This window comes from Bombus vosnesenskii, unplaced genomic scaffold, assembly GCF_011952255.1.
Source record: "Bombus vosnesenskii isolate JDL3184/JDL3185 unplaced genomic scaffold, Bvos_JDL3184-5_v1.1 scf7180000014957, whole genome shotgun sequence".
NCBI classification, from domain to species: domain Eukaryota; kingdom Metazoa; phylum Arthropoda; class Insecta; order Hymenoptera; family Apidae; genus Bombus; species Bombus vosnesenskii.
In genome coordinates this window covers 16,489-38,800 of record NW_022883737.1, presented here as the reverse complement: position 1 = coordinate 38,800, position 22,312 = coordinate 16,489, and the positions used below count along the sequence as shown (strand labels likewise).

Sequence of the window (22,312 nt, the reverse complement as noted above, 5' to 3'; positions counted from 1 at the left end):
ACATCTGGTCTTTTTAGTTTTCTCAAGCACTGAAGCCATTGACAGCGCGTAGACAAAAGACTGCGACGAAGTCAGGCCATAAACAGTAGACAAACGATGTTGGCTTCGGGGTTTTCAGTTATTGGGTAATGTCACGACCGGCATACTTCAAATCCGACGGACTGACGATAAAGATAAAGATGTGGCGGCACTCGGCGACAATGTATATCGCTGAAGTGCCTAATGAACCATCAACATCCCAACGGTCCTTCCACCGAAGGTTCTAGAAGAAAGAGCACGTGGCAACGATCGCGGACGCCTAGCAAATGCATGGACGGGGGGGATGTTGAGGGATGACAAAAGAAAGTAATCGGATCCGATCGAAAGTAAAATCATAAGAGTCAGTCATAGAAAGTCACGCCTAGAGTTCGGAAGTAAATTGTAAAGTGTATTGATGTTAGAAAAAAATAAAGTTTTCTTTTTTTATTTTTTACTTCAAATTCCTTTTTTTATTTTGTTATTTTACATTTTGGCGATCCTGCCAGGATAGTGAAAAGTGTTTGTTCGGAAACCAAAAGACATTCATCATCTACGGAAGATCGAATTATTTGGGACTACGGTCATCCGCAACAACAAAGTAACTATCACGAATCAAGTGAAGTAACAATAAAAGGTAAACTGAATTCCTTTGTACGTTACCGTGAAAGAAAATTTAGCTTCAGTAGCCAAGACTCGTCTTCGTCTGAAAATTATAAATCAGCGCAATAATGTCTAAGGCAAACGAATCTCAAACTTCAACCTCAACTGACCCAATGTTGCGAGCAATATGGGACAGTATTCAAAAACAGAACGAGAACATTACCCTTTTACGAGAGGAAATGTTACGTTTGTCTATGCAAAATGACGAAGAGAACAGACACAGGGCAGCAGAAATCGAGAATCTCGGGAAAACCGTCGCAGCGCTACGGACTGGGTTCGGATCCCCTGCGACCGATGAATTTGCTTCCATTATCACCGAAGACAATGAAAGTGCGTCGACAGCAATCAATCGCACCGTGAATGTGGCAAAAGCACGCAAACTGTCAGGGTTAGCAGCTCCAAACACCCCACCTGTCCACCTCGACATCGAACAACCCGAGGTGGAAGAAAGAGGCTATTTTCCGCCCGCTCCTCCCACTCTACGAGCTAAGGATGCAATACGCTACATCCCAACGCTCAACGGAGATGATGATGTAGGAGTTGAAGACTTCATCAAAGAAGTGAGAAGTATTAAGGATCGCTGTATGGAGCAAGATCTATTGCTAAAAGCAATAAAAGTGGAAAAAATCGTGGGGAAAGCAGCCCAAAGTGTTCGCAACATTCCTATTGAGTGTTACGGTGATCTGTACGACGCACTGAGAAATAACTTAGCAGCACAAGTGACTTCGGATGAGTACCAAGAACAATTACGAGAGTTGAGACAGGGTCGCGAAGAATCAGTGCAAAGTTTTAATATTCGGTTTAGAAGAATACTCAACCGTTTGCTGTACGCAGTAACCAATGAGTACCCACAACCACTAACACGTAAAATTATGACTGAAGAAATCACGAAGAAGACTGTTCGTGTGTACCTAAAGGGCCTCAGACGCGACATAGGGCGAATACTATTAAGCAGTGAACCCTTGAATCTTCCGGAAGCTGAAAAAAAGGCAGCCGATGTAGAACGCTACTTGCGAGAAGAGCGACAACCTAATTGGTCATGTAATCGCTTACCTTCGGTTAGTAATCGCCCCGACAACCAGCATATGCAGGTAAGACGATCTAATGTACCATCAAGATCGCCTAACACGCCAGTAGCTCAGAAACCTGCTACATTTAACCAAGTAGAAAATAGATCACCTGCTAAACGCGCGCAGATGAAGTGCTTCAAGTGCGGAAAGCTGGGACACATTGCCAACAAGTGTCAAAATTTTCTACCACCGAGCCAGCGCGATCGACCACCCGCAAGGATTCAGGCAGTCCAGGAATGGGACGAAATACAAGAAACAACATCGAACCAGGCGATGGACGAACCGTACGAGACATACGAGTCAACATCGCCACGGGAAGATTACTCGCAATACCTTTGTCAACCCGAACCGAAGAGCGAGTATTTCTGGTCGACACAGGAGCAGGGATAAACCGGGTGAAACGTAACAAAACTGTCAACGCGATACAAATAGGGCCTAAACAAAAATTTTCTATGGGACGAGACAAATACGAAACTAAGGAATACGTAACGAAACGAATTTTTGGACAAAATCATATTTTTCACATAGTACCGAACAATTTCCCTATTATCGAAGACGGAATCATTGGGCTACCATGTTTAGAGAAGTATAACTATTCAATATCCAATGACAAAATCCGATTAAACGACAAAACCATTTTATTTCAAAAACCAATACATTTGACTCCTGGAGAAAACAGAGTTCAACAATCTATTTGGAAGGCAAACCAACTAAAGTATGTTTTATCAACACTGGTGAGCAAAACGTTGAAATTTCTAGCAATATTCAAAATTCTCATGACTTTTCCAACGTATCGAAACTAAAAAGCCTAGTGAGAACAGATCACATTGAAAAACCAATCCGTGAATCCATCGAAAAGATTATCCTTCATTATATTGACATCTTTAATTTAGAAACCGATCTTTTACCCTGTACTAATTTACCTCAGCACACAATTTCGTTAACCAAAGACAAAATTATTAACACACGATCGTATAGACCACCGGAATGTCACCGTGACGAGATTTCGCGACAAATAGGAGACATGTTGAAGAAAAATATTATAGAAGAATCCGAATCCCCTTATAACTCTCCGGTATGGGTAGTTCCGAAAAAATTAGACGCCTCAGGAAAACAGAAATGGAGGATAGTTATCGATTTCAGCAAACTAAATGAACTCACAGAACAAGACGCTTACCCTTTACCTGATATAGACGACATTTTAACACAACTAGGAAACGCAAAATTCTTTTCGGCGCTTGATTTATCCTCAGGATTCCATCAAATTCCAATGAACGAGAAATCTAAAAAATATACCGCTTTTTCGACACCGCACGGGCATTTTCATTTCAATCGAATGCCATTCGGACTTAAAAACGCACCCGCTACCTTTCAAAGATTAATGGACAGAGCCTTAGCTGGACTTGTAGGAAAATACTGCTTTGTTTATTTGGATGACAGAGTGATATTCGGAAAAACGATTCAAGAACATAACGAAAACCTCGCGATAATATTTCAGAGACTCAGAGAATTAGGACTTAAATTGCAACCGGACAAATGTGAATTCGTAAAACCGGAATTAGAATACTTAGGCCATGTAGTTTCATCCGAAGGAGTCAAACCAAACCCCAAGAAATTAGACGCTGTAAAAAACTTTCGATTACCCCGCAATGCCACGGACGTGAAATCATTCTTAGGTTTAGCAGGTTATTACCGCAAATTTATTCGAAACTTTTCCAAAATCGCGAAAAGCCTTACAGACTTAACAAAAAGGGACACACCATTCCATTGGACTGACAAACACCAGATTAGCTTTGATACTTTAAAAGACAAACTCTGTAATTTCCCAATATTAGCTTATCCAGACTTTAACAAAACCTTTACCTTAACTACCGACGCAAGTAACGAAGAACTAGGAGAAATACTGTCGCAAGACGGTCATCCTTGTTGTTACATTTCAAGTATCCACCCGAACGAAACTATACCACGACAGAAAAGGAACTCTTAGCCATCGTATGGGCCGTGAAAAGATTAAGACAATATTTGTTAGGACGACGCTTCATTATTCGAACCGGCCACCAAGCTCTTAAGTGGCTACGCAATTGCAAAGACCCTTCTAGCAGACTGATTCGTTGGAGACTTAGACTCGAAGAATATGACTATGAAATCGAATATACAAAGGGGAAAGATAACACAGCTGCAGACGCTTTATCTAGAGTTCACGCAGTAACTCGCGACGAAGTAGTTAACCTCGACCTAGTAATTGATCACACTAATTCATTCAACGCATGGAAAGACAACAACGAGAATCCGAAGCTCTTAGAAATTAAACCAAATGACCAAACATTTTACCAATTAACTCGAAACGACTTAGGAGAATACGACGAGACACTTTGGATCAGAAGACTTTACAAAATTCTTAAAGATACAACAAAAATCGGCATAGGAAGTAACGACTTCACTGAATTAGAGAAAACACAGATTAAACTCATGCTAATATATTTTAACGACACGTACAAGAAAATTACTTATGCACCTAATCCCATCTTAAAACTAGACGAAAACGAAAAAATACAAGCAATAAAGGAAAACCATAACGACACCGTAGGACATTTAGGGATACAGAAAACGTATCAACGGATCAAGGATAAATTCAAAATTTCCGGACTTTTAGAAAGAGTAGAAAACTTTGTGAAAACATGCGACACGTGTCGAAAGGAGAAACTAACACGTATCAGACCCAAAGAATCCCCACAACTCTCAGACACGCCACTTAACTCTAACGACAAAATCGCTATGGACATCATAGGACCGATGACGAAAACCAAACGCGGAAACCAATACATACTTTCAATACACGATGAACTTACGAAATATCTGATACTAGTTCCCCTTAAAACGCAACGAACTGAATCCATAATTAACGCGCTCATTGAACACTATATTTACATATTTTCGGCACAAAAAACGATCCTAACAGATCAGGGACAAAATTTTGTTAGTGATTTAATGACGAAATTTGAAGAAGCTTTTAAAATCAAACACATCAAAACAACTTCATTTCACCCACAAAGTAACGGATCCCTCGATAGAACGCATGCCTCAGTTAAAGATTTAATTCGTACTGCATTACACGACAATGACAAAGAATGGGATGAAGTACTTAATTTCATTTGTTTAGGGTACAACACCGCGAAACATGAAGGAACAGGATTCTCTCCCTTTGAATTGACCTTTGGGCGAAAAGCTAACTTACCTTCCGCAATATCCAAATTTACCCCACTTACCTATGATGATATGTACTCACTTTGGCAAAAACAGTTGATTAAATATTGGGAAACAGCTCACAAAACACTTATTCAGAAGAAGCAACGATACAAGCGAGACCAAGAAAGAAAGATTGTTAAAACTCAGACTGTGTTTAGGAAAGGAGACTTTGTTTTAATTCACAACGACCATAAAAGAGATAAGTTGGACATTGAATGGTTAGGACCCTACAGGATTAACGATGTGAAAACTCCTTATTACATTATTTCTATCGACAATGCTAAGAGAAAGACACATGATAACCGATTGAAAGCGTACTTTTTTCAGGATAATGCTGACCCTAGCACTAGTAACAATACCCTTAATTAGTTGCCTTAAATTCACGGGATAGGAATTACGCTTTGTATACAAACCCAACCAATTCACGATCGAAAACTACAACATGATTACGCCTCTGAAATTATTAGCTTCTCGAACACTAACAAATATTGTAAAATTGCTATATTTAAGATTAACGAAATAACTTTTGTACCATCACATGCAGAAAATCAATTCATAGCGATCCCTGAAAAAAAAAGCGTAAACGTATCCTTTGATCTACATTTAAATAATTCCATTCTACTACTATCTTAGAGGACCAAGATCAATCTAACCAGGGGGGTATGTCACGACCGGCATACTTCAAATCCGACGGACTGACGATTGAGATAAAGATGTTGCGGCACTCGGTGACAATGTATATCGCTGAAGTGCCTAATGAACCATTAACATCCCAACGGTCCTTCCATCGAAGGTTCTAGAAGAAAGAGCACGTGGCAACGATCGCGGACGCCTAGCAAATGCATGGACGGTGGGGATGTTGAGGGATGACAAAAGAAAGTAATCGGATCCGATCGAAAGTAAAATCATAAGAGTCAGTCTTAGAAAGTCACGCCTAGAGTTCGGAAGTAAATTGTAAAGTGTATTGATGTTAGAAAAAAAATAAAGTTTTCTTTTTTTATTTTTTACCTCAAATTCCTTTTTTTATTTTGTTATTTTACGTGACAATAGCGTCGCTTCGCGGTGAACCTTTAAGGAGTAGCATGCTACGGAGATCGAGTATAAAATCGAGGAAAAGCGAAAACTCGATCACAGAGGTCGAAAGGCTGTAGCGAAACGTTCACCACGAAGTACAATATTTGTCGCGTTGATCTCGAGCAAAGAATCTTTAGTCTTCCAAAAACGTGCAATACATGTATTAGAGTAAGACAAGTTACTGAATCCAGGAATCTTAAATTCCACCGTCATTAATATTCATTATCACAAAACAGCGGATTTTTATGCAATTATGGGTGATTCGAAGATACGAAAATTTATAGAATGCGTATGACGCAAAATTTTGTAAAATATCCAAAAGTACAGCACTGATATTTGATGATGATATTTAATGGATAGAAACATACTTTTGCCCAAGTCCTTTCGATTGTATCAAATCTTTCAATTGTATTATTGTATCCACGAAAATATGCATTTGCATAAAGATCCGCAATGCAATTATCATCGCAATTTTTCATCAACAATGATTGATTAAAAATTCAATCATTAGGCGAGCGAATAAAAATTAGAGTAAGAACGTAGGTTAAAATAATTGTCGTAAATTGTCGTGGGTAGTTAATGTTAAAAATTAGTACTTTCCTTTGTTATAAAAGTTCCTGAAATTGTTCGTACAAAAGCTCCATCTTATAGAATATAGTGCAATAATCGTTATACTAGTAAAATAATAACATCATAAATATACAAAATATATTAACGAGATGAAATAATATGGACAACGTGGTGTATGGCCACGAGTTTTGTACATATGTACGTGTAAGTATTTGTAGATCGATTAGCAATCACAGAGACCTCGTGCGCATGTCACGCGACGAGATAGCGCGATTATTTTTATTATGATGTAAATCGTTCTTAGATGTTTTGTAATAAAACTTGCCAGTAAAACCTTCCCTGGATTCTGCTAATAGTTCTTCACCACTTGTTCCTTAGTCGATTGAATTAACGATACAAATAAGTATGAGATTATCTTAGGAAATCTCATTAATATTTTTGTCGACATCTGCGACGTAAAAGCGGGGTAATAATATTTTGAAGTTTTGACGACGCGTTGCTTACTATAGATATTGTCTGTACAGGATTCATCAATTTTTAGAGAGCCTAGTCTCGCCGAGATGGAGATAATCCTCTTTAAAGCTGAACGTTTTAACACGTAATCCCACTAGCAAGCCATTGCAAAAATGATATTTCGATTAATGATGGAAAATCGCTTTTGAAGACAGAAAAATTTTCTTCGAAGGAAAAATTTGACCTAAATCTTTCGAATAAAATTAACGTAAAATCTGTGTTACGCCACGAGGCTTACCACAGGCTGTATTTTCTAACCGTCGCTCGCAGACCGAGCGCATGCAGACCGCCCTATCTGCCCGTCGGATCATATACAATGTATCGACGAGAGCATAGTTGTTGCCAAGCAGCGAGCTCTAGAAACGTCGATTTTTGACCGTTACGTTTTTCACGCAAGAAGAGGCATACGTGATCATAGGCGCGAGCGGTGGCGTGACCCGAGCATAGTGGGGGTTATCTTCCAAATGAGACAAAGGAATAATCGAAGGGGATCAGTTCCTTCTGACGAGTCAAACGTGACACTTCGACAAATCTGACGAGCAAACGAATTTATCTAGAGATATCGTAAAGTCGAGTCAAATTTCTGTAACATATTCATCATATTATTGTAAAATATATCATTCTATGTTAACCTGTTAATACAGTGTTACATTCATTAAACCACCTCTGTTATCTTAACCGAAACAGGGGAACGACTATTTCGCGGCGTCGATTAACATAGTCGTCGCGAGAATTTACGCCTCTCGCTGACGCGTCCTCGCGACCGCATCTCTCCGCGAACGGTCGTACCAACTGTAACAAAGCATTTATTGACAACTTTAATATCTTTCTCCATAATCTCCATAAATCTGCAATACCCTTCCTTTGTATTTGTGTGCGTTATTGAATTGAATAAGACACCGATATAACAAGTTATAAATCACAGTTTATTCCAACAACGTCTCTCCGCGAACGGTCGTAACAATCTGTATATAAAATCGATAATTCCAGCATTCAACATGCTGTATATTATAATGCCAAGTTCACGTTATGTTCATAAAGAGTACAGAGATAATCTTCCAAGAAATTTCTCCCTAGAAGTGCTTGAAATCTCTTCTTGGAGAATCTTAGAAATGCGCGAAGAATATTCCAATTTCAGAGTGTTTCGAGAAATATCATCGAGCTACAAATACCTGGAATTCGAATCGCAGCGAGTATTCGACGTATGCGTGGGAGTCGTTCGTGCTGTTACAGTGGAGAAACATGTTTTTGTTTTTACGGAGGTACAATTCAAGACTAATTGTAGATGTAACGCGATTTAAAGCTATAATAAGCGTGGAAAAACCATTCGCGATCGGCCAATTACTTTTTCCACTGTCAATTTGTTAATTACGATTGCTTCTGAAAGTTTTCCTACGCGTAACTGCTAAACGAGAATTTTCCCATAGATCCCAGAAATTTCGTACACTTACTTTGCCATACCAGCTACCACAAGCAACCAAGAAAATATCAATGTCTTAATTTTCGCAACTTTCAGACATTCTTGAAATTTAGATAAATACAAATACAAATGCAAAACAATGCCGTTATAGATAAATACAAAAATTTCGAAGTTTTCCGCTTCTCGGAGAAATTTTGCTTGCATGTGTACGCAGTGCTCAGAAACTCGGCAGATTTAAGCCTAAAAGGATTAAAATTCGATGAAAAGATTACGAGATAATAAACTTCAAAGTCGATTACCACGGAAGTTTACACCGTGTGAAAGATTAAAAGGAATATTCTGACGAGCAGCTCTTAATAGTTTCAGCGTCTAATCCTCTAAAAACGTGACATTAATTGTTCGTGCCAAAGAGGCAGCTACGAATTGCAAAATATCGCGAAAATTCGATCTCGACGGGCGTAGAAAAGGCAGGGGCGGGAGAACAAAAGAGGATAACGTCTCAGATTTAAAAATGCGCTTGTCACATGATTTTTAAAACTTGTTTTTTTCGGTATCTAAAGCACACTTACAAACACGATTTTTTTTTTAATTCGGTGAGCCACGGAGAGCTGAATACGACTTTCGTATGGAAAGTCACGAAGGTACGATACGTTATATTTTTGCGAACTACTTACTTCATCTAGTCGGTTTTTTTCTTCTTTTTTCTTGAAGGAACGCATGTTTCTATATCGCTCTCTTTCTCTTCTTCTTCTTCAATGTAATTTTCACGTAGGAGACTTATCCGCCTCAAGTACGTATTATAATCTTTTATTGTAGACCATCGACGAAATGATTCTTCTCGATACCGTTTAGTAGCATCGTTATGGAAAATTCTTCTCTCTTCTCATTTTAATTCCCTTAACAGTCAATGGAATCCGATGCTATGCGCACAGCTACGTACGTGCAGTGCTATATCATCTCTACTCCATAAATATCGTTCACTGCCCCAATGTTAAGGTTCAACATACGAGAGTTCGCAACCTTTATCGTAGTTTCTGTCGCTAATTAATATTAACGTGATGCAATCTGAAGCGACGAGTAATGAATATGCCCCTCTAGCGTGAAGAGTTATCAATCATACATGTTACGAGACGATTGTACCATTATTCGGTGCCAACTAGTAAGGTTGCGGAGAAGCATGTTGTCGACGACAGACGAGATTAATCTTACTGATTGCAGTCTTGACACAGACACGCACATATGTAAATGGGACACTGGTAAAGTTTCTATCACGATCGTTGTATTCTTTTTTTGCTTACGTAAAATGTGAAAGGCATTGTGACTCGTTTGCGATCATTGATAGTTTGTTTGGTGAGTGTGCTGTTAGGAGTGGGATTAGTAGATGAAAAGATGATTTAACGTGGCGATTTTTATGATTGTAAATATTGACATCTTTTGACGCCGATTTGTATGTTTTTTTAATATTGATATAGAGTGGAATAGATACACCATTGGGGATTAAATGTTTTTAATCTTTCGTTTCTAAGCTTTAATTAATTACGTTTCAGAGTTACTCGAATGAACTATATCTTAAAGAATAAAATTCGAGTTTGATTATGTGTTCGTAAAAATTGGATTAAATTTGAGTTATTGCCACTTCAAGACACTTCGTTACAATAATCATTGTAAATAAAATTAAGAAGTTAAGTAAAACTAGGAACATTATATTTGTCTACGATTTTTTACATTTCTGCACATGTTTCATTGCTAACGAAATAATTAAGTTTATTATAAAATATGAAGGTAAATACGCTTCGTATTAGCAAGTTAATTTTCGAAAGCTAAATGTAGATATTATTATTTGAATGTCATAAATACCCGATACAACAAGTACATACATGAAGTGACACACACTTGTGTATTCATGAGGTTTTAATTGCCTTCTACGAGTTTACGAATTATAAAATTTTATAATTACAAATTACACACTCGAATGATAGATTATTTAAATATTTAAATACGTGTAATAAAATTTCGATTTATTCGATAAATATTATGTTCAGATAAACTCTCCGTTTTGTCTACTTTTCATATCTTTTGGAATCTTGTTAGAAAATAATGAAAAATGGGGTTCGTTATAAATTCATGATTTAGTTAACGATGTTCAAGGACGTTTAATCTGAAGGATCAGAAGGAAAATCACGATCGTTACGAGATAACGTGAGAAAATTTAATGCCGCAGATTGTCTGAAATCAGCCATAATCGCATTGTTACTTACTGAGCGATTCTTAGATCCTTTAGTTCTGTTTGTTTTGCCGACGAAACACGTATAACATAATCTGTTACCGATACTAGGTGATAAATGAACAATAAGGAGGTGAAACTGGTAAATTCCATGAAGGAATACATTATCAGTTTGGAAAAGATAGATGATCAAGATAGATCACGATCATTATGTATTAGTATGGCAAAATGAAGACTGAAATATTTGTACAATATTACAGGAAATAATTAATAACAGATTTCGTGTTAATAAAATGATAAAAAATATTAAATTTAGGTTTAATATTTTAAGCATTTAAAAAAGATGGAACAGAAAACTGTGATAGGCTTTGATCTTCGAGTATTAGATGGTACGATAAGTATCGTTTTCGAAAAAAGAGTATTAATAAATGTAAAGCATTTTAAAAATGAAAATTTTCCATTAGCAAATTTCTCGTCTCTTCTAGTCAGAAATTAAAATTGAATGAACTGTTTTTGGGTAATATTATGGAATTCTCTTTAGTTACGTGTTTATAATACATAACAGAAATGTATCTATTATTCAAGATCCATCGTTCTACTGTTATGGAAACCAGAAGCGAACACAGATTTCCCTCAGTCCGACCTCTACACAGTCAGTGAAAGGATTTTCATACAACAAAGTAAAGATAAAAAATTTTCCTTCGACGACGCAATGCGATTCCAGTCACGTTGCTTAATGATCTATCAAGGTAGACAGGATTCTTGAGGAACCAATGTAATTACGTGACTACGATCATAATTTTTCTAAGGTCTCTGTACCCATAAACAATATTGTGATCCCGTTTGTTATTTAATATAATTACTTATATTTAGTTATATTTAGTTATTAAATATTAGCATGATTTACTATATGTAATTCAGTAAATCGGTACAAGATCTAAAGAAAATATTTCTTACGTATGGTTTTGACGAACTTTGTGTAAAAATCTATAAAACTAGAAGTTGCTTGGTTTATATACAGATAAAGAAAAGCATCGTTTATATCGTCGAGATATCACATTTATATCATTTTAAAAATAAAAATTCTTCATCAAAGCGAAGAACATTTTCATAAAAAATTACGAACAGAATAACTCGATTCTGCAATCTACTGTAAACAAGATAAGTATCGATAATGAATAAATCTTGACATTGAATTTTATTCAAAAAGTTACAGTGATATCAAATAATCCGTAATGACATTTATTACTCCAATCATATCAGTCAGCTACTACCTACCGCGTAATACGCGATCGATTTTCAAACGCACCCCCCTCCCTCCCCCCACCAAATAGAGTTTCCAGTGTAATTCTGTTATTCTTGAATCTTCGGCTTGTTTTTTCATTTTTTAGCTCACTTTAAAATTTCTTCTGGCTTCAATTGTGCTACGATTTAAAGTTTTCCGTGTATACGTTTAGGACGTTACTGCGTGCGGAAATAGTACAGAAGGCCTCTAATTATACCGTCTACAATATTATTTATAGACTTTGAACCATATAGTACGTAAGTATGTAATTGTATATCTGTCGTGGTTCATTTTATCCTTCTCTGTTGCGTGAACCAGCGGTTAGGAGCGACACTAAATCAAGTGGGAATGAAACTCGTTGAAACAACGCTATGGTAACGGATCCATGACTGTGCTTCTGTTATTATCAACGCCAGTAACGGTTAAACCTATTGCATGTGTGTAAGTTGGAAGTTACGTACATAACTTATGCACACCCGTTGTGTGTTTCGCGATTCCACATTTCTTTTAATTTGAATTTTATGAAACTTTTTGTTCGATAATTGATGTGCCATATTACATCCCTCATATTCAATGTTATATGGTGTAATTTCTTCAGTTGTGGTGTTATGTAAGTTACGAGGTCATTCCTGTATTTGGACATGTGTTTGGAATGTAGTGTGTATCTTTCTCTTCGTATGTACATAGTGAGTAGAGAGAGACTGTCTGTCTTTCGCTAGAAGAATATTCTGCATATAGTTATTTACTGTTCTTGATATTTGATTTTGGAAATTTAATTTTCGCTTTGCTTGTATCTTCGAGCGTAAGGTGAAATTTGTACAGACATATCTAGTAATTTGTTAATCGTACTGTTCGAAATTATTGTGTGTGTGAATATTTCGGTGAATATAAACTACGAAAACCTGTCCTTGACTTTTTATGGTAACAAAGCAGTCTTTTCAGAAGAAACAATATTCATAAATCAGTCCCTTCGCAAAAAGCTAATTCTACGAATCTTGTTAGAAGAAACCGGTTGACGAAACTACGTGTCCCTTCAGGAGAGGTCTAATTTATAGAGGTAGCTTGCAAGAAAAACCCAATCTCACAAAAAGCTTGAGCATTCTTAATTAATCCTCTTTAGAATTCAATTACATTTATGCCTTTTGTAAATATTAATTCTAAAATAACGATGCTAACATTTCTAACCTACAGAGTATCAACAAATAACATAACGCAATTCCCCATTTCAATTAAATATGAAAAATATACTAAAGTCGATCCAAGATCAAACCCGGTAAAACAAACGACAAATTTACCTGAAAAATCCACTGAATTCGTTTCAATACATCCGTTATTTAAATTGCAAAAATCAGTTGTGTTTCAACGTCAATTTTTAACACCGTCCATATATCCCAATTTTAGTACGCGACAAGACGACAATACAATTCATTTCAATACCATTGAAAAGTATGGCTGGCTTCGGACAACCGGTTTCCGGCGTGGCGCCACTATGCTTTGGAGAAACAAGGAAATACATATGCATGCACCTTGCTTTTTGTGAGACAGAAGAACTCTGTGTCTCTGTTCTACCAACGTCGCTGTTGCGACGATTTGCCGCAAACCTAAATGGAGTTCGATCAATGGCAACGCGAGCACGTGGTCCTCGATGTTCGCGATTGGAAAATCGTGTTTTCCAAACTATTTCTAGTTTCGCCGGTTCCACTGTCAATCAACGTTTCTTCCTTTGGTTCCGTTTCTCTTCGATTCTCTCCTTTTTTATTGGCAAACACGTGTCACCGAGTATCGTGTTCGTCTTCGCTAAGCAAGCTTCTATATCAGCGATACGCGAGCCGGTTTCCCCTTCATATTTGTACAAGACTTCGTGAACATCGGACATTTTTCTCTTCTCTTTTCGAATAAGAAAATCCTATCGTTGTTTAACTAACAATTGCATTTCTTTAAATGGAAATGTGGTCGTGTCTCCTTTATATTTTCAATTAGCCAGGGAATTTAGGTTTATTGCCGTGGAAACTTGATCGGTCGTTTACGTAAGAATCTGCGACTCTGCTTCATCTTCGAGGAAAATTTCATCGAATACAATCGTTTCACTCAATGATTGGATCAGTCGAAAGGGAGATTCCGTGACTGCCTGTATAAATATTGATCATAGTGTCTCTTGAAGGGAAGCTGTACCAATCTTGTTGATTTAACTACTGATCCTACTTTATCCTCGAGAAAAATTACTTACTTTGATTGTTTGACCATTAATTTTAGCGTTTCTTCGAGGGAAACAGTGTTGATCGCTCGAGTCTGCTTCTTTCTCAAGGTAAATTGTATTTACTATTTACTCGATCAGCTATTTTATTTTCTTTTCCCGGAGAAACCTTGTTTCTCGCCTGTTTGACCATCCGCGCTATTTCTTCTTTGAGATAAACTGCAGCGATTATTCGTGTAATCAACAAATCTACTTTTTCTTTCTTTACGAAGGAAATCGTGTGTTTAACGAAATCTCGCTTGTTTAGTCATTGATTCCGCTAACTTTTCCAAATAAATCGTCAATCATTCGCTCGATTGCCAATTCTAATTTTGCTTCGAAGCAAACTGCGTTGATTATTCGTATAACCTTTTTAATAGAAACTTTTTTTCGCCTATTTTATCGCCAATTTCCTTTTCAAAATAACATGTATTAATTATTCGTTTAATCGCAGATTTTATTTTATTTTATTTCTATTTCTATTTCGTTTTATCATCGATTTTCCGCCGTCTTCAAAGAAACCCACGTAAATTACTTTAATTGCTTTTCAAACTAATTTTATTTCTTTACTTTTAAATTAAGAAGCAGCAACGAAAATGCTACAATAACGGAAAAATTCTTCGGTTATCTCCACAAAGAACACGAAGGTATCGAACTTAGTGTATTGAGACATTTTGTTCGTTGGGAGTTAGTCGACGACATTTGGAACGGAAAGATACATTTGACATGATTTAGTGTGACGTTGAGAGAGAAAAATGGTTTGATCGAGGGTGCCCTTAATTACTAATTTCATAACTTGCTGTTAATCGATCTGACAGTGATATTAGTGGATGTGGTTGGTAGTGCCTGATTAATCGTGATCGATATTTTGAACAAAGAGCAACGAGAAACGATCAGTTTGGAGTTTCACTTTGACGTCGTGAGACTATCGTTAATTAGACATAGAAGAATCATTTGGTGACAGGTAAGGGTTTCAACTTCTGTATTCATTTTCTTCTATAGACTGAATTTAATTTTTCGCTTTGATAATCGTTTATGAAAGAGAAGCGATAATTATTAGTTCTACCTAAGAATGTTACTAATAAATTAGGAAAAAGAAATTTTGATTGGATTCTTGATAACGAGTGAAAATTAATTTAAAAGATTGTATTTGGAATTTTGAGAATCGATCGAGTCCTCAGTTTCAGTGCAATGTAACGTTATCAGTCGCATGAGTTTGGCTCATATGTGATTTATGTGCAAGCTAAATGTTTCCAACAAATTGTAACATATTGATTTCTCAAAGTACTGTATCAAATGTCTTGTAATTATAAGCAATTGTTTCGTTTGGACGATCAAGGGTAATATACTCTATTTCTGATTTTAAAAATGCCGCCATTTGTGTAGACGTACACACGCAAGTATTTATTATGTAGACACGATGGCTCGTAGACACGAACGTTTCTCGTTGTCGTATTTTCCAAACAGGTCAGTTATTTCGAGCACTCGACCACTTTCTCGCTCCTGACAATGACATTAGTCATTCTAATCGATGTCTCGAAATCGATGGTTCTTCTGTCAGCTATTTCGTTTCCGTGTTTATTCCATATGATAATATTGTTTCACGTATTCGCTTAAATTTAATTGGCAAATGGTTAATTTCCCTGAATCCATTTTCAAGTAAACATATCAGTTTAACCTTTTGCTCTATCTGATACGAAAATGAACAATTTGATATAAAAATTTTGCGAAAGATCGATATATTACTTTACTTTTAACTTGGAAATCGTTCTCTTAATTTTTCAATATCTAATTAACCACCTCAGTCCCTAAGACCGTCTGTTTTAACGAATGGTAAATAATCAAATAATTGCGTTGATACATCAGAAGTACCATCTTCTTATATCCCTGATATTAGTGTTAAAACAGGTTTGAAAAACCTTCAATTATTTCATTTATTCTTAGCCTTCGATGGCTTAAAATTTTCTCGGTTATTTTCCAATAGAGTTCGATATATTGATCGAAAACTTAGTTTAGTTAAGCACTGTAACCGGAAGTCACCCTTAAGTCGCCGGGTAAGAGGATTACGAGTAATAAACAAACAATATTAATCAGAAAATTATTCCATTCAATTTTTCTCCTGCATTTAATTAAATATGACAGAGTCGACAAACTTTCCTTCGGTTCTTCTATCTCATTTGCAAATCTATAATATCGATATCCAAACGATAACTCGAACACAATTAACCAGCACTCGAGGCTATTTCTTTCGTCGAAACTTTCCTCAGACATGTAGATATCACGTTGACATCGCCGCGTATACCGAATCAGCCCTTTTTAAAGATGATCTCGCGAGCGTGGTTCGTATGCAATTCAATTTGAACGAGTCGCGTGTCACGATTCACTTGACTCCCGGCACAGTAATTGGCCGGCACTCGAGCAAACACTTACACTTAATTTAACGTTTAACCGAATCGAAAACAAAGCGAACAGTTACCGGACTTCGCTCGTTCTTTCAGTTCATTTCCGAACGTCTTTCGATCAGCATATCGGGTCTCCTCTTTCATCTCCGTTGCCTTTCAAAATCTAAAATCATAATTGAAACTTTGCTGCTCGAACTATGGAAGGGGAAAACGTGAATGACGGGTAAGATTGTTCCTGCGTTCTGTCAGAAAATAATTTCCTGCTTGTGGGAGAGGAAAGGAGCATTGTAATTGGAATTACAGAATGTGAAACATCAAAGGAACTGCCGAATGACATTTATTTCAAAGACTAGAAGACTGAAAACTTTGTTATACGACTTTCATACTGCTACGCCTGGAAATCAAGGATGGATTCTGTTTCAGCGAAATGAAGGACGAGAAGAGTAACTCTATATTGCCCACTGAAGCGACTCGATTGAGACCAAGATTGGAAAGTTTCGATGATGTTCTGCCGTATGTCGGTGACTACGGGAGATATCAATGGCTGTTGTTATTGTCGTTACTACCTTATGGCGCGACGTACGCGTTTCTGTATTTCTCGCAATTTTTCATTACGATTATTCCCACGGAACACTGGTGCAGGATAGACGAATTAGTAAACTCGAATTTCACCGAAGAAGAGAGGTAAGTATGTATAATGAAGGAAAGAAAGAAAAGGAGATATACGTAGCAACGAAAGCTCCTTTAAACTTTGAACGATATTTTTGATTGTTCGTAGAAAGTGACTTTAAAATATTGTGAAAAATATGCGAGATATCGCGATTTCTGGAATTTCTCGAATTTTCGAACATTTCGAAAATTATTAGAAAATATTGTAGAAAAATTTCACGATAAGATACAAGATATTTTTGGATTACTCTGTCTGGACTTTGGTTCTTATTTTAATAATTAAAATGATCAATCATCTATCGTATGGGATGTTTAGGATTAAGATAACGATTCCAGTGACGAACGTTTATCCTTATTACGAACAATGTCAACGGAAGGACGTAAACTTCACAGAGCTGTTGAAGAGCGATAAGAGCCTGAGCTCATCGGGCTTCCAAACAAACAAAACGATAAAATGTACTCAATGGGAGTATAATTTTACGCAGATTCCATATCCTAGTATAGGAACTGAGGTGAAGTATTCACATCGTTGTCTGAATCGCATGCTTCGAAATTCTTACACTTCTGCTGCGTTCTTTGGGTCATTTCCGATCTAATCTAACCTTGTTATAGTAAATTTCTTAAGTTTAAAGAAAGTATAAGACGATAATTGTTAGTACGGATAATTCCTCGTTCCGATTTTACGCGAACGTTTTTTTCAGAGCATAAAGAACTCTTTCATTCATCGAACTGCGAGCAGAATCGAGATATAAAAATTCGAAGACCGCAGCAGGATTAAAATTATATTCTGAAAAATATGAATCTGGTTTTTCGCTGACTAACTCTTAACCTTGGTGATTAGCTAGATTGGGTATGCGACCGAGAATACCTCGTATCAACGGCGCAGGCCATCTTCTTCTGCGGATCCATCATCGGTGGTTTCCTAGTCGGTTGGATCGCCGATCACAAGGGTCGTATCCCAGCTTTAATGTTCTGCAATGGTATCGCCCTTTTTGCCTCCATTTTCACTGCCAGCGCAAATAGTTTTTGGTCATTCGCCGTCTGTAGGTTTCTCACTGGACTAGCGTTCGATAACTGTATCAACATTCCTCTGATTATCGGTAAGCCTTCTACGAAGTAGAAAGTGCGAGAGGTTCGACCGATAAGCCAATGTTTCAGTCACGCGAGAGATAACGTTAGTATGAAGTCAATGTTTCTATTACGTGAAAGATGATGTTGCGTGAGAAATTTTTGATGAATTGTTCCTCGAAGATAATTTTGACGTTGCTGTACTCGATTGAACTATACGGTTCGAGTTCTTGATTCAAGAGCTTTTGCCACCACCAGAGATGAATATATTGATTTTGTTATTGTTAAAGATCGTTTCATCGATTTTCATGTCGTCGAGGATAGTTATATCTTGATATTCTTAAATCGAGTTATACAAGGTGGTTGGTAATTGGTGGTACAAGCGGAAAGAAGTCGAAAATATAGAATACAAATTTTTTTTTAATTCTTCCATCGAGACAACGATCTACAGTGAGATCCGTTATAACGAGACGCGATAAAGTGCACGCGTATCGAGCGAAAATTCAAAGTCGATTTTCTCGAAAACAAAGCCTCGAACGAAAAACGTTTATTCTATATTTTCGACTTCTTTTTTCGCGTAGAATCACCCCCTTTCCGCTTGTACCATCAGTTACCAACCACTCTGTATATTCGTTCGAAATGAAAATTATCACAAAATTTTCAACACGTAATTCGTTTAAATACGTTAGAAGCAAAACACGTGTATTATGTAGCGCTTTTTGTTATACGGACCAGCTCAAACTCGGAAAATTCACGTTTTCAGAGTAAACGGATTAATTTAAAATCGGAATTATATTTATAATCTTACAATTATCCTACAATTAAGTTGATTTCACTCGATAAATCTTCCATGTTCTATTACTGCAACATAAAGAATAATCGTCGTTAAGTATCTTGATATAATAATCAGTTATTCCGAGAGTCATCGACGATCAATTATCCCACAGTTCTCGAATATATGGCTGTTTCGAAACGAACGTTGGTCGTGAATATCGCCTTTGGCGTATACTTCGCAGTGGCCAGTACAATTTTACCATGGATAGCCTATTATATCGCGAACTGGAGATATTTTACTTACGTTACTGCCATACCGCTGTTATCTGTCGCTATCACACCGTGGATTCTTCCCGAGAACGCCCGGTAAGTAAACTCCTAATCGTTCGATTATTCGAATTCTCAACTTGCGCTTTGAGATTTATGCAAATTTACTTATCGATCCATATCACTCGTATTTGCTCTGTTCAAGCTGGTACGTTTCCAACGGAATGATGGACAAGGTTGTTGAGAAACTACGGAGAATAGCTAGGATCAATCGTAGAAATCCAGACTCGCGTATTTACGATATATTAGTTGTAAGTTCGATCAAATAGAATTCTAGAAAGCTTACGCGAAATCATACGGTACAGTACTTGAATCTGTGCTGACAGATATATTTGATTCGCGTCGAAAACACACAGACTCGCGAATGTATTTTAACATGCATAGACAGGTTTTAAAAATGAAACGCGATGAAAAATGAAATATGAAATGAAACTTGACTGTCGCGATTCCATTGTGGTATTATATCGATCTCGTACAAAATTTGAAGTAAATCTGGGAATTTATATAGAAATTATAAAATATTTACAATTTACAAGTACAATCGGGGATAAAAATAAGCTGCTATAGTTAATGGAAATAGATGTGAAGAAAGTATAATCAAATTAGTATCAGCCTCATATACTTGAGTTTCATTTATTATATTTCCTTCTAATAATATGCAGATAGTTCAGCAAATGATTGAAATGAATTTTTACATTTTCTCCACTAATCCACTTAGTTTTGTTCCCGACTGTATTTCGGATCAGAAAAGTATTTAATCAACCAACCACCCATTATATTAATAAATCTCGATATCAAAAGCCATGCCGACTAATGCCATAAAACAGAATGCAAAGTGCCACTGTTCGTGCTATCTATTAATGACGAATACAATGAAAATAAAATTTCTTTTCAGTGTGTTATGAATTTTGAACTGTGTAAGGGCTAAAGGCACGACTCGTATTATATCTTTCGTTAATTATTCTCGAAATAAATTCTTGCAGAGTAACATGGAGGCACCGGACAAAATTCAAGAATCAGCGACGCTGCTCGATCTGTTCAAAACGCCACGGTTGGCGAGAAACACTATTCTTCTAGTTGCATTCTGGCAAGTATAAGATACGAGTTCATGTTGCGATAAAACCTTCATAAATAACCGATACAATCTTGTAGGTGTTTTACCCTGATCTCGTTCGACGATCACGTGTATTCATTAAAACTTATCCAGAGCTCGGTGTTCGTGTCGTTCTCGATCGCCTGTGCCACAGAACTTCCAGCTGGGTTATTACTCGCCCTGTTGCTCGACCGGTGGGGTCGTAGACTCTGCGGATTTCTCACGATGGCAATGACCTGTGTACTCAGTATCGCTGAACTTATGCTGCATTCCAGTAAATATATCGATCTGTTTATTAAAGTAAAATTAAAACGATTATAATGACGTATTATTGAGAAAAATCTGAAATTAAGTTGATGATGAATGTAAAAGAATTTTGGCAACTTCGAAGGTACTAATCTTGGAAAATAATTATTTTGATGGAACTAGAATTTAGGAATTATTAGGAATTAATTTAGTGGCGAAATTGAAAGAGGTGTGCACATTTTAGAAGCAATAATTTTCTATATGTTGGTTTTCTAGAATTTGGAGATTTATAGAAGTTTAAAGTTTGTGTGAAATTTTAATTTGATTTTGATTAAGCTTCGATCGAACTATATTTTTAATTAAACTTACAATCAAGTATTGTGTATCCAGGATTAATTTTGTATTTTTTAATTTATTCCCCAGTGCTCGCGAAATTAGTAATGTCAATATTGTCGCGATTCTGTCTGAACATGGCAGCCAATGTTGGTTTTCAGTATGCAGCAGAACTTCTGCCCACGCCAGTCAGATCGCAGGGCGTATCTTTCATTCATATTTTCGGAATAGTTGCACACTCTTTGGCGCCATATATCACTGACTCGGTAAATAAATATTTATACTACTATTGTTGTTACAACATTTTTGAAACACCGCTAAGCACATCCACGTTCAACTTCTCTTTAATTTATTCCAAAAGATACAATAAGCGCTATTAGAAATTATGAAAAAGCTCTCATGTAAATTTTCTCATGATAATGTAAAATAGTTTTTTTCTTACCTTAAAACAAGTTGTTTCCTGAAGAAGTTAAATATTATAAAAATCTGATCAAAATATTTCTCACTTTCTAGAAAGCCCGTTTTGGAAGTTGCAACCAACGCTTTTCTTTAACTGATCTTTAATCAAAAAATTGAAATTTAAAATAAAAAATGATGGAATAACTTAAGATATGAAACTATATTGGTTGAAACTTTCTAATGAAACTTTTTAAATGAGAAATACTTTGACCAGATTTTCATGGTATTTAACCTTTGCTCATATAAATTAATATTTGTTCAATAGGCTGCAATTTGGGAGGGATTTCCAATGCTCATTATCAGCACGGTGTCCTTTTTTGGCGCTGCACTGGTTTTGTTCTTGCCGGAAACTGTCGGCCAGAATCTTCCTCAGACTATCAAGCAAGGCGAAGAATTCGGAAGGGACCAACATTTCTGGTCGTTGCCTTGCTACCATAAGACACACTTCAATGGACATCAACACTATCACTCCTGTGAACGATAATTATCTGATTTTTAATAATAATTCAATTAAAAAACACGAAGGAGGATTCGTGTTTTTTTAGAAGTAACAATATTACAAGCGGATCAGTCTGACGATTTTTGTACGAGAAAAAATCGGAACATATTATTTTTCTATTCTCCTACA

At 36.6% G+C, this 22,312-nt stretch overlaps 2 protein-coding genes across 4 annotated transcripts; both read left to right on the top strand.

Moving 5' to 3' along the window:
- The first annotated feature begins 746 nt into the window (after positions 1-746).
- On the top strand, positions 747-2,138 carry LOC117240809. The gene is made up of 2 exons (XM_033506845.1): positions 747-1,769; positions 1,875-2,138. The coding sequence occupies exons 1-2, from the start codon at positions 747-749 to the stop codon at positions 2,136-2,138; spliced, it is 1,287 nt and encodes a 428-aa protein (XP_033362736.1).
- Positions 2,139-12,465: 10,327 nt separating this feature from the next.
- On the top strand, positions 12,466-22,312 carry LOC117240805 (carcinine transporter-like). 3 transcript variants are annotated; one of them, XM_033506840.1, is made up of 10 exons: positions 12,466-12,521; positions 17,139-17,399; positions 17,701-17,896; positions 18,226-18,484; positions 19,400-19,592; positions 19,699-19,804; positions 20,537-20,640; positions 20,706-20,920; positions 21,316-21,491; positions 21,950-22,312. In XM_033506840.1, the coding sequence occupies exons 1-10, from the start codon at positions 12,466-12,468 to the stop codon at positions 22,166-22,168; spliced, it is 1,785 nt and encodes a 594-aa protein (XP_033362731.1). In that variant the 3' UTR covers positions 22,169-22,312. The 3 variants fall into 3 exon arrangements, with proteins under 3 accessions (XP_033362731.1, XP_033362733.1, XP_033362732.1); XM_033506842.1 differs by lacking the exon at positions 12,466-12,521 and adding an exon at positions 14,120-14,385; XM_033506841.1 differs by lacking the exon at positions 12,466-12,521 and adding an exon at positions 16,443-16,938.